This window comes from Coregonus clupeaformis, chromosome 9 (genome assembly GCF_020615455.1).
Source record: "Coregonus clupeaformis isolate EN_2021a chromosome 9, ASM2061545v1, whole genome shotgun sequence".
In the NCBI taxonomy this organism is placed as follows: domain Eukaryota; kingdom Metazoa; phylum Chordata; class Actinopteri; order Salmoniformes; family Salmonidae; genus Coregonus; species Coregonus clupeaformis.
In genome coordinates this window covers 36,328,769-36,341,102 of record NC_059200.1, presented here as the reverse complement: position 1 = coordinate 36,341,102, position 12,334 = coordinate 36,328,769, and the positions used below count along the sequence as shown (strand labels likewise).

Here is a 12,334-nt window from a genome sequence, read left to right as displayed (position 1 = left end):
ACATCAGCTGGCTAAACCAGCCTCATCCAGAATGCAGGAAACATAATTTCACTAATATATGATACAGTAGACATTAGGCTACAGTCGAAAATCCTGAATATGGGTCTCGGGCGGCGCCAGTTGACCGTTGTATCTCAAAGCTGAGTGTTGCTCATTATTGCCAAGCTTAAGGCGGAGAAGTGAAACTTTGTGCACAATGAGAGTTTCAGCACTCTGGACAGCGCTGGTCTTGCTTCTGATACAAGGCACCGCGCGAGCCTGCACAGGTAAATAATTCCAGATAGCCTATAGAATATAGCAAACGCCACAGCCTAACGCTAGATTTTAAAATTATAATTGTATAACCCTCAAGATGTTGCATTTTAGTGGATAGCATTATGTTGAATCAGTATGTTGTAACAATGTGTTTGACCTGTTTTAGTCAAAAAACTGAGCAATAATAACGGACGCTTTGCCAATGCCACCTTGGTACGTCTCTCCGAGTACTTGAGTGCTGGGTACAAGAAGGGTGTGCGACCCGTTCGCAACTGGCGAAATTGCACAATGGTGGCCATCGACCTTATGGTGTACTCTATCCTCAGTGTGGTATGTAGTAGAAATCACATAGTAGAAGAGTTCAGTATACTGAGATAATAGTGTGTAGCATATGTTGATCTTCACTATTTCCTCTGTATGCTGTGTGTTACAACAGGATGAGAAGAACCAGGTTCTGACAACATATGTATGGTACAGGCAGGTAAGACATAACTATTTGTACTAGTAAAATAACTATTTAAACAACTAATTGATTTTGTTGAAAAAAAGTTTCCAAGCATTTAAAACATTCATAAAACTTGGAAAAACTACAGTAGAACATTGTATATCCCTCCCCTTTGGACATTTATCAAACATCTTATCAGAGGAACTAGTTATACGCCTTTATACAATACCTATTATTAATTGAATAATTCATTATTAATGCTAGACCATGCTTATTGCGCTTATGCTATAACTCTGTATCAGGAACTTATGCTATATGTCTGTATCAGGAATGGACAGATGAATTCTTGGTATGGAACCCAGAGGACTTTGATGATGTGAATCAAATGTCCATACCGACTGCGAATGTGTGGGTGCCTGACATACTAATTAACGAGTTGTAAGTAGCCTACAGTGTTTCGTTGTTGTGGGGGTAGGCCAATGCATTTGAGGCCATACAGATAACCTCATTTTAGTCAAATAACATTATTCATAAAATAGTATAATTTATCTGCAAATGTAAACTGACAAAATTGGATACTTTGATAAAGCATTACTAAAGTCAAGTGTAAAGGCAAGTGTAAAGTTAGCGTTAGCCTACGCTAAAATATTAGTTGTCCGAATCAGCTACAAACATATTTATCGCATATCTTTGCTTTGAGTTGTTGTGTTTCGTAATCTCTCAGTGTGGATGTCGGGAAGTCTCCTGACATTCCCTATGTGTACGTGACCCATTATGGACTGGTGCGCAACTACAAGCCTATCCAGGTGGTGACTGCCTGCACTCTCAACATCTACAACTTCCCCTTCGACGTCCAGAACTGCAGCCTGACCTTTCAGAGCTGGCTCCATACCCGTAAGACATGTCTTATTTAGTTGTATAGTCATTTGCATGTGGGGTAAGGCTTTTCAACTGCAAATACAGCAGTGGTGGAAAAAGTACCCAATTGTCATACTTGAGTAAAAGTAAAGATATCTTAATAGAAAATGACTCAAGTAAAAGTGAATGTCACCCAGTAAAATACTACTTGATTAAAATACAAAGTATTTGGTTTTAAATATACTTAAGTATCAAAAGTAAAAGTATATATCATTTCAAATTCCTTATATTAAGCAAACCAGACAGCACAATGTTCTTGTTTTTTAAATGTACATATAGCAAGGGGCACACTCCAACACTTTTGGGTGTCAGGGAAATGTATGGAGTAAAAAGTACATTATTTTCTTTAGGAATGTAGTGAAATAAAAGTAAAAGTTGTCAAAAATGCAAATAGTAAAGTACAGATACCCCAAAAACTACTTAAGTAGTACTTTAACATATTTTTACTTAAGCACTGTACACCACTGCACATAAGTACCGGGTAAGAATGCCCTTTCATGCCCTCACTCAGTCTTAGTCCTCTATTGTTTTGTTACTTCCGTCTTGATAGTTTCTGGAATTAGAAAATGCAGATGTAATTTGTGTTCTACTTTTGTTTCAAAATAACCTCAATACAAATGTATTCTATGCCATCAGTGCCAGATGCTACACACCATTTTCACCCCGCTAAAAAACAAATAAATTATCTGTGGCAGAGTACAGTTGATAATGGTCATTTACATAATTTACATTGATCTGAACCCACTGATCTCTGTTTCCTCCGTGTCTGTAGTTAATGACATCGATCTCAAGCTGATGAGGAGCGCAGAGGAACTCAAAGTGGATAAGAGTGTCTTCATGAACCAGGGGGAGTGGGAGCTGCTACACGTCCTGTCCAAATATAAACGCTTCAGTCTGGACAACATTGACTCCTATGCAGAGATGAAGTTCAATGTGAGTATGCATAACATAATCATTAATTACTTTTTATTTATGTATTCAGGACAGGTTATGGAAAGATATCATTTGGCAATGACTGACCTAGTCAAGTAGAAGAATGGTTAGGTTTTCAAAATTCTGGTTGCAAAAAATGTTCCCAAAATTCCCAGGTTTTCCAGAAATCCTGTTTTTTGTGCTTATTCCCTCCTGATTCCAGGAATCTTCCAATCAGGATTTCTGGGAATTTGGGGAAAGTTAACGGAATTTTGCAACCCTATGCATGATGATTAAGTAAATGGCAATAGTTAAAAGAGCACAATAATGGGTTGGCGAAGATCACCACATCAATTTATATCTACACCTGTTAAAATGATATGCAGTATGGTAGACTTTTCAATTACTGTATACAATCATGTCCAATTCAATCATTGAAAACCCCCTCAACACCTCTGTGCATGTACACAATACCTTAGCTTAATTCATTTATTCAAAGCCAACTGAACCTGACAGAAAGGCAAGACCTTCAGTAAGAAGATATACTAGTGGTCCTCTGTAGCTCAATTGGTAGAGCATGGCGCTTGTAACGCCAGGGTAGTGGGTTCGATCCCCGGGACCACCCATACGTAAAAATGTATGCACACATGACTGTAAGTCGCTTTGGATAAAAGCGTCTGCTAAATGGCATATTATTATTATAATATATCAAATATAGAAATATATGAAGATATAAGATCTTTACTTTGACCTGCACTGCAAGGCTTTATTAGAACCCATTACATCTTGAGCTACATTAAATATGTATTGAGAATGGCTGTTTTTCTTATGCGTCACACAAATAAAAAAAATCTGAAAATTAACAAACGTATATGAGTGAGGATCTATAGGTCAAAGTGTGATAGAGAGTGCACTCCCACCTCACTTTCAGGGTCATTGCTAGAATCTGTGGGTATATTGTTGTCTACCATCAAAACCTTGTTCTGCCAGATATCTGTAACTACTATAGATGTGGAAGTGCGTACCTACCTATTCATGACTAATTGCTGTTAATTACTGCTCTATTCATGATGATCTTCATGATGAACGTCATCAGGTGGTGATCCGACGCAGACCTCTGTTCTACACTGTGAACCTGCTGCTGCCAAGCATCTTCCTGATGGTGATGGACCTGGTGGGCTTCTACCTCCCTCCAGATAGTGGAGAGAGGGTGTCCTTCAAGATCACCCTGCTTCTGGGCTACTCCGTCTTCCTCATCATCGTCTCCGACACACTGCCCGCCACCGCCATCGGCACGCCGCTCATAGGTCAGATAGAGAAATGCACAGTGGTGGACAAAGGACCCAATTGTCATACTTGAGTAAAAGCAAAGATGTCTTAAAGGCCCAGTGCAGTCAAAAACATGATTTTCTTGTGTTTTATATATATTTCCACACTATGTGGTTGGAATAAAACTGTGCAATTGTGAAAATTATGATAATGTCCTTTTAGTGTAAGAGCTGTTTGAAAAGCCTGAAATGTCAGCCTGTTTTGGTGGGAGGACATTTTGGCCTTCCATGGTGATATCACCATGCGGTGAATTAGTTAATCGACCAATAAGAGAGAGTTCCAAACCTCTCTGCCAATAACAGCTAATTTTCTGTTTTCCCCTCCCCACTCAAACCACTCCCAGACAGTCCTAGCAAAATTCTCGCTTGAAAAATTGCTCTTAGCTAAGAAGCTATTTTTGTTTCTTTTTGACCATTTTAATTGAAAACAATCACAGTAGCTAGGTTTCCATCCAATTGGCGACCGACTTTCATGCAAATATTTAAAAATCCACATAAAGAAAATATGCAAATTTTCCCGCCAGTGGTGTTTCCGCCAAACCAACTTGTTGTGGATGAAAATCAGCGCGTGATGATGTAGAGCACACAAAATGTACTTTTTCGTTTTCTTGTACCGAATAAAAATCGAAAGTTCAATGTGTTTCCATCGCCTTTTCAACTCAACTGATAGTTTTGTCACAAAAAACGGTTGCGTTAAATAGCAAATGTGCCGACTTTGGTCTTACGTGCACTCTAGCCAACATTTCACAGATACAATGCGGTTAGGCTGTGCGGGTAGGCTAGTCTACATGATGAGATTATTATGGATTATAGTGAGAATATTTGTATTTGTCAAATGGCAGTCAAGCATCAATCATCATGTCACCAGAATAAGACCCTTGATATTTATTGGAAATGAGCATCAAGCTCATCACCGTGTACTTTCACCACCCCTGTGAAGTTCATCACTTATTTAATCTGTAGACTAATAAACTGCATGGTTTCCCGAGTCGTAGTTGGAGGACCACACACCATATCATCGCGTGACTCCTAATTTACTTCGATGTGATGGTTATTATATCAATATTTGCGCATAAAGGTGTTTCCACCGCCATTTCTCGCATTATTAATTTGACCAACAACAAGATCCCACCATGTCGAACAAACTAATGATCTGTCTGCATTTATACAATGGTACAGAAACTTCCGGTTTCCATTACAGCTGTCCTGATTTTTTTTTTACGGTATGACTTTACTCGCATAAAAACTGCAGATGGAAACGTGGTTAGTAAGGTACTTAATTGTGAACCAGAAATTATTTGATGTTGAGATAAAAACAGCTGCATTGGAACTTTAATAGAAAATGACTCAAGTGAAAGTGACAATACAAATACAACTTGAGTAAAAGTCAAAAAGTATTTGGTTTTAAATATACTTAAGTATCAAAAGTAAATGCTATAAATCCTTTCAAATTCCTTATATTAAGCAATCCAGGTGGCATGATGTTCTTGTTTTTGTTTGTTTACGGATAGCCAGGGGCACACTTAAATGAAGCATTTGTGTTTAGTGAGTCCGTCAGATCAGAGGCAGTAGGGATGACCACATGTTCTCTTGATAAGTGCATGAATTGGATAATTTCCTGTCCTGCTAAGCATTTGAAATGAAAATAGTACTTTTGGGTATCAGGCAAAATGTATGGGAGTAAAAAGTTCATCTTCCTTTAGACATGTAGTGGAGTAAAAGTAAAAGCTGTCAAAAATAGAAATAGTAAAGTACAGATACCTCCCCCAAAATACTTGAGTAGTACTTCAAAGTATTTTTACTTAGTTACTTTACTCCACTGGAAATGCAGCTGGTGAATTAGTGGCTCAGATTTGTCAGATGTGTCATTAAGGTTGGTATTGCAAGCTTGAGGAAGTGGTGAAGGACTATTGTTTGTTGGGGCCCTGGTCAAAAGGCCCTGATCAAAAGTAGTGCACTACATAGGGAGCCATTTGGGATGCAACCGTTGGCTTTTTTTGTTTCAGTGTTGCAGAGGTAATATCGATCTTTCCTTCTCTCTCTAGGTGTCTACTTTGTAGTGTGCATGGCCCTGTTGGTGATCAGCCTGACAGAGACAGTGTTGATAGTGCGTCTGGTGCATAAACAGGATCTGCAACCCCACGTGCCCCAGTGGCTCAAACACTTGGTGCTGGAGCGGGCCACAGTCCTCCTCTGCATCCGCAACAAGCACAGCCTGTGCTCAATGCTGTCCAGGGACTCCGACCACCTGGGCCACTACAAAGAGAACAACATCAGCCCAGGTAATGCATCTACAGGAGGGTTGGGTAGGAAGAAGGGTATGAAAGAAGGGTCAGGAAGGAAGGCGGGAAGGAGAAAGGAGGGGAGGGAGAGGGAAAAGGTGAGCTTTAAGGGAAAAGAAAGACATGGGCAGTAGTTCACGGTGAGCTGAAGGATCTGAGACACTATAGAATGTTCTCTCTCAGCAGTATTCATAAATGTAAAAGAAATAGAGCAGCATTACGACATCAAATCAAATCAAATCGTATTTGTCACATACACGTGTTTAGCAGATATAATTGCGGGTGTAGTGAAATGCTTGTGCTTCTAGCTCCGACAGTGCAGTAATATCTAACAAGTAATATCTAACAATTTCACAACATATACCCAATACACACAAATCTAGTAAGGAATGGAATTTAAGAATATATACAAATATGGACAAGCAATGACAGAGCGGCATGGACTAAGATACAGTAGAATATTATAGAATAGAATACAGTATATACATATGAGATGAGTAGTGCAAGATATGTAAACATTATTAAAGTGACTGGTGTTCCATTTCTTAAAGTGGCCAGTGATTTCAATAGGCAGCAGCAGCCTCTAATGTGCTAGTGATGGCTATTTAACAGTCTGATGGCCTTGAGATAGAAGCTGTTTTTCATTCTCTCGGTCCCAGCTTTGATGCACCTGTACTGACCTCGCCTTCTGGATGATAGCGGGGTGAACAGGCAGTGGCTCAGGTGGTTGATGTCCTTGATGATCTTTTTGGCCTTCCTGTGACATCGGGTGCTGTAGGTGTCTTGGAGGGTGGGTAGTTTGCCCCCGGTAATGCGTTTGGCAGACCGCACCACCCTCTGTAGAGCCCTGCGGTTGCGGGCGGTGCAGTTGCCGTACCAGGTGGTGATACAGCCCGACAGTGCATTTGTAAAAGTTTGTGAGGGTTTTAGGTGCCAAGCCAAATTTCTTCAGCCTCCTGAGGTTGAAGAGGCTCTGTTGCGCCTTCTTCACCACACTGTCTGCGTGGGTGGACCATTTCAGTTTGTCAGTGATGTGTACGCCAAGGAACTTGAAGCTTTCCACCTTCTCCACTGCGGTCCTGTCAATGTGGATAGGGGATGCACCCTCTGCTGTTTCCTGAAGTCCACGATCATCTCCTTTGTTTTGTTGATGTTGAGTGAGAGGTTATTTTCCTGGCACCACACTCCCAGAGCCCTCACCTCCTCCCTGTAGGCGGTCTCGTCATTGTTGGTAATCAAGCCTACTACTGTTGTGTCGTCTGCAAACTTGATGATTGAGTTGGAGGCGTGCTTGGCCACGCAGTCATCGGTGAACAGGGAGTGCAGGAGGGGGCTGAGCACACACCCTTGTGGGGCCCCAGTGTAGAGGATCAGCGAAGTGGAGATGTTGTTTCCTACCTTCATCACCTGGGGGCGGCCTGTCAGGAAGTCCAGGACCCAGTTGCACAGGGCGGGGTTCAGACCCAGGGCCTCGAGCTTAATGATGAGCTTGGAGGGTACTATGGTGTTGAATGCTGAGCTATAGTCAATGAACAGCATTCTTACATAGGTATTCCTCTTGTCCAGATGGGATAGGGCAGTGTGCAGTGTGATGGCAATTGCATCGTCTGTGGATCTATTGGGGCGGTAAGCAAATTGAAGTGGGTCTAGGGTGACAGGTAAGGTAGAGGTGATATGATCCTTGACTAGTCTCTCAAAGCACTTCATGATGACAGAGGTGAGTGCTACGGGGCGATAGTCATTTAGTTCAGTTACCTTTGCTTTCTTGGGTACAGGAACAATGGTGGCCATCTTGAAGCATGTGGGAACAGCAGACTGGGAAAGGGGAAGATTGAATATGTCCGTAAATACACCAGCCAGCTGGTCTGCGCATGCTCTGAGGACGCGGCTAGGGATGCCGTCTGTGCCGGCAGCCTTGCGGGGGTTAACATGCTTAAATGTCTTACTCACGTCGGCCACGGAGAAGGCCACAGTCCTTGGTAGTGGGCCTCGTCGGTGGCACTGTGTTATCCTCAAAGCGGGCAAAGAAGGTGTATAGCTTGTCTGGAAGCGAGACGTCGGTGTCGGCGACGTGGCTGGTTTTCCTTTTGTAGTCTGTGATTGTCTGTAGACCCTGCCACATACGTCTCATGTCTGAGCCGTTGAATTGCGATTCCACTTTGTCTCTATACTGATGTTTTGCCAGTTTAATTGCGTTGCGGAGTGAGTAGCTACACTGTTTGTATTCTTCCATATTCCCAGTCACCTTGCCATGGTTAAATACAGTGGTTCGCGCTTTCAATTTTGGAAACGTGGTTAGTAAGGTATCCACGGTTTCTGGTTAGGGTAGGTTTTAATAGTCACAGTGGGCACAACATCTCCTACACACTTCCTGATAAACTCAGTCACCGTTTCAATGTATTAGTCTAAATTATTTTCGCAAGCTATCCGGAACATATCCCAGTCCGCGTGATCAAAACAGTCTTGAAGTGTGGATTCCGATTGGTCAGACCAGCGTTGAATAGTCCTTAGCACGGGTACTTCTTGTTTGAGTTTCTGCCTATAGGAAGGGAGGAGCAAAATGGAGTCATGGTCAGATTTGCCGAAAGGAGGGCGGGGGAGGGCCTTATAACCATCCCGGAAGTTCGAATAGCAATGGTCGAGGATTTTAGCAGCGCGAGTACAACAGTCGATATGTTGATAGAAGTTCGGCAGCCTAGTCCTCAAATTTGCTTTGTTAAAATCCCCGGCTACAATAAATGCAGCCTCAGGTATCTATCATAGAGTGAGAGAGAGAGAAAAGGATAAAAAGTTACATTTACAGGTTTGTTTTCCCACTTTGGAAATAATCAATATACGTTACAATGTCTGTCTGTCTTTTTGGGCAAATAAATACACTTAGCTTCTACAAGCTCAACACAACATTGGATACTCAAAATAGAAATAAATCATGTTATATGACCCCACTCCCCCAACTCTCATGTTATGTGACCCCTTGCAGCTCGATGCAGCCACCACCACCACCTTCACCACACCGGGGACAGCATGGAGCGGGGTCTGGGTGGCCTGTCTGTGGTGCGTGACAACACGCCGCCCGTCATGGACAACATCTTGCATGAGATCTCGTCTATCCGCGGCTTCCTGGAGAAGAGGGACGAGTCCCGGGACATCGCCAAGGAGTGGCTGCAGGTGGGCTACGTGCTGGATGTGCTGCTCTTCAGGGTCTACCTGGTGGCCATGCTGGCCTACAGCATCACCCTGGGGACCCTCTGGTCCGTGTGGCAGTATGCCTGAGGGCCTCACAGTGGAGGAGGGCCTGACGGTGGAGGTGGAGGGCCTTACTATGGAGAAGGGGACATAGAGGGCTAAAGTGTGCCTGATACAAAGAGTTTTATTGAGGTAGATCTGTTCAGTTGAGCCTCATGGTGGAGGTAAAGTAGGGGGTAGTTTGAGTCTGAGGTAATTATTGGGAGTAGAGAAACGAGGGGGAAGATAGATTGGATGATGGTATAGTTTACACTAATTTCTCTTAGCCAGTTGCCCCTTTCTAACACTGTCTATTTTACTGCTCTCAGTGTATTGTTGGGGTCTTGATTACCTAGGAAAGGCCTAAACAACTAAACAACTGTTGAAAAAGTTCAGATATTGAATCCTTTGTCAGCGTACAGGTGTATTTTTATTTGTTTATTTGGATCCCCATTAGTTTTTGCAGACACAGCTACTCTTCCTGGGGTCCACAAAAAACACAAAACATGACAAGTAACAAAACACTGATACGCTGATAGACAAGGACAGTCACACATTTTTAAATACAATGATATACAGTACCAGTCAAAAGTTTGGACACACCCACTCATTCAAGGGTTTTTCTTTATTTTAACAATTTTCTATATTGTAGAATAATAGTGTAGACATAAAAAATATGAAATAACACATATGTAATCATGTAGTAAACATTTTTTTTTAACAAATCAAAATATATTTTATATTTCAGATTCTTCAAATAGCCTAAATGACAGATTTGCACACTCTTGGCATTCTCTCAACCAGCTTCACCTGGAATGCTTTTCCAACAGTCTTGAAGGAGTTCCCACATATGCTTAGCTCTTGTTGGCTGCTTTTCCTTCACTCTGCCGTCAGACTCATCCCAAACCATCTCAATTGGGTTGAGGTCGGGGGATTGTGGAGGCCAGGTCATCTGATGCAGCACTCCATCACTCTCCTTCTTGGTAAAATAGCCATTACACAGCCTGGAGGTGTGTTGGGTCATTGTCCGGTTGACAAACAAATGATAGTCCCACTAAGCCCAAACCAAACCCCCACACCATAACACGTCTTCCTCCATGCTTTACGGTGGGAAATACACATGCGGAGATCATCCGTTCACCCACACCGCGTCTCACAAAGACACAGCGGTTGGAACCAAAAATCTCCAATTTGGACTCCAGATCAAAGGACTAATTTCCACCGGTCTAATGTCCATTGCTCGTGTTTCTTGGCCCAAGCAGGTCTCTTCTTCTTATTGGTGTCCTTTAGTAGTGGTTTCTTTGCAGCAATTCGACCATGAAGGCCTGATTCACACAGTCCCCTATGAACAGTTGATATTGAGATGTGTCTGTGACTTGAACTCTGTGATGCATTTATTTGGGCTGCAATTTCTGAGGCTGGTAACTCTAATGAACTTATCCTCTGCAGCAGAGGTAACTCTGGGTCTTCCTTTCCTGTGGTGGTCCTCATGAGAGCCAGCTTCATCATAGCGCTTTTTTATTTTATTTCACCTTTATTTAACCAGGTAAGCCAGTTGAGAACAGGTTCTCATTTACAACTGCGACCTGGCCAAGATAAAGCAAAGCAGTGCAATAAAAACAACACAGAGTTACATATGGGGTAAAAAAACATAAAGTCAAAAATACAACAGAAAATATATATACAGTGTGTGCAAATGTAGCAAGTTATGGAGGTAAGGCAATAAATAGGCTATAGTGCAAAATAATTACAATAGTATTAACACTGGAATGCTAGATGTGCAAGAAATTATGTGCTTGATGGTTTTTGTGACTTCACTTCAAGAAACTTTCAAAGTTCTTGAAATGTTCCGTATTGACTGACCTTCATGTCTTAAAGTAATGATGGACTGTCGTTTTTCTTTGCTTATTTGAGCTGTTCTTGCCATAATATGGACTTGGTCTTTTACCAAATAGGGCTATCCCCCTACCTTGTCACAACACAACTGATTGGCTCAAACGCATTAAGAAGGAAATAAATTCCACAAATTAACTTTTAAGAAGGCACACCTGTTAATTGAAATGCATTCCAGGTGACTACCTCATGAAGCTGGTTGAGAGAATGCCAAGAGTGGGCAAAGCTGTCATCAAGGCAAAGGGTGGCTATTTGAAGAATCTCAAATATAAAATATGTTTTGATTTGTTTAACACTTTTTTGGTAACTACATGATTCCATATGTGTTATTTCATAGTTTTGATGTCTTCACTATTATTCTACAATGTAAAAAATAGTAAAAATAAAGAAAAACCCTTGAATGAGTAGGTGTGTCCAAACTTTTGACTGGTAGTGTACAAACAATACAACCAAAAAATAATGTGTGCTATTTTATATGGCACAATACTTCATGCATTATTCCCTTTTTCTCAAAATCGTCTACTATGTGTACCAACAGTTGTATTGATGTAAAGGAAACCATATCATTATAATAGCCGACATGGTACCATGCCCCTAAAATGAATAAATATGCCATGCCTTAGATTTTGTATGTGCAATAATGTGTAATATAGTTGGTGAGCAATGAGCTCTAAGAAGATTTCAAATTTTTTGTTATATCTCTTCATGTTTTATTTAGTTATGGAGGAGAGGTAGTGCAATTTGCTTGCATTTGCTTTTAAATGGCATAGTCTGTATATTCCAAGATCAACTTCATTCCTTCAGTTAAATCGTAAAAAAAAATATTTAAAAAATACGAACCATATAACATGCTGTTGATCACGTTTAAATTAATAAAGATATTTACTATTGCTAACGTCACTGCGATACTCGTTCACCTGATGTTCACTCTGACATTATGAAATGTGTGACTATTAAAGTGAATTGAATTATGTCCCTTATATGCATTCAATCAGGTATCCCGATATAATGATGAAAGCCGGCATTCAATCCAATTGTGCTTGTAGACCAAGCAGCTTTTAAAGGCAATGTTACCA

General features: G+C 41.3%; 1 protein-coding gene across 1 annotated transcript; it reads left to right on the top strand.

The window, feature by feature from the left end:
• Window positions 1–84: 84 nt before the first annotated feature.
• Window positions 85–9,860, top strand: LOC121574417 (5-hydroxytryptamine receptor 3A-like). Its single transcript, XM_041887042.2, has 9 exons — window positions 85–266; window positions 422–585; window positions 692–736; window positions 1,029–1,138; window positions 1,425–1,594; window positions 2,391–2,551; window positions 3,627–3,837; window positions 5,904–6,140; window positions 9,121–9,860. Exons 1-9 carry the CDS (start codon window positions 197–199, stop codon window positions 9,411–9,413), a joined length of 1,461 nt encoding a protein of 486 aa, XP_041742976.1. The 5' UTR covers window positions 85–196; the 3' UTR covers window positions 9,414–9,860.
• The last annotated feature ends 2,474 nt before the right edge of the window (window positions 9,861–12,334 follow it).

What these genes read in the sequence shown, in the direction of transcription:
- LOC121574417 (XM_041887042.2), top strand. Translation starts at nt 197, where the DNA reads ATGAGAGTTTCAGCACTCTGGACAGCGCTGGTCTTGCTTCTGATACAA. An exon ending in TCAGAGCTGGCTCCATACCC is followed by an intron (nt 1,595 to 2,390) that starts GTAAGACATGTC and finishes CCGTGTCTGTAG; the next exon opens with TTAATGACATCGATCTCAAG. An exon ending in CATCGGCACGCCGCTCATAG is followed by an intron (nt 3,838 to 5,903) that starts GTCAGATAGAGA and finishes TTCTCTCTCTAG; the next exon opens with GTGTCTACTTTGTAGTGTGC.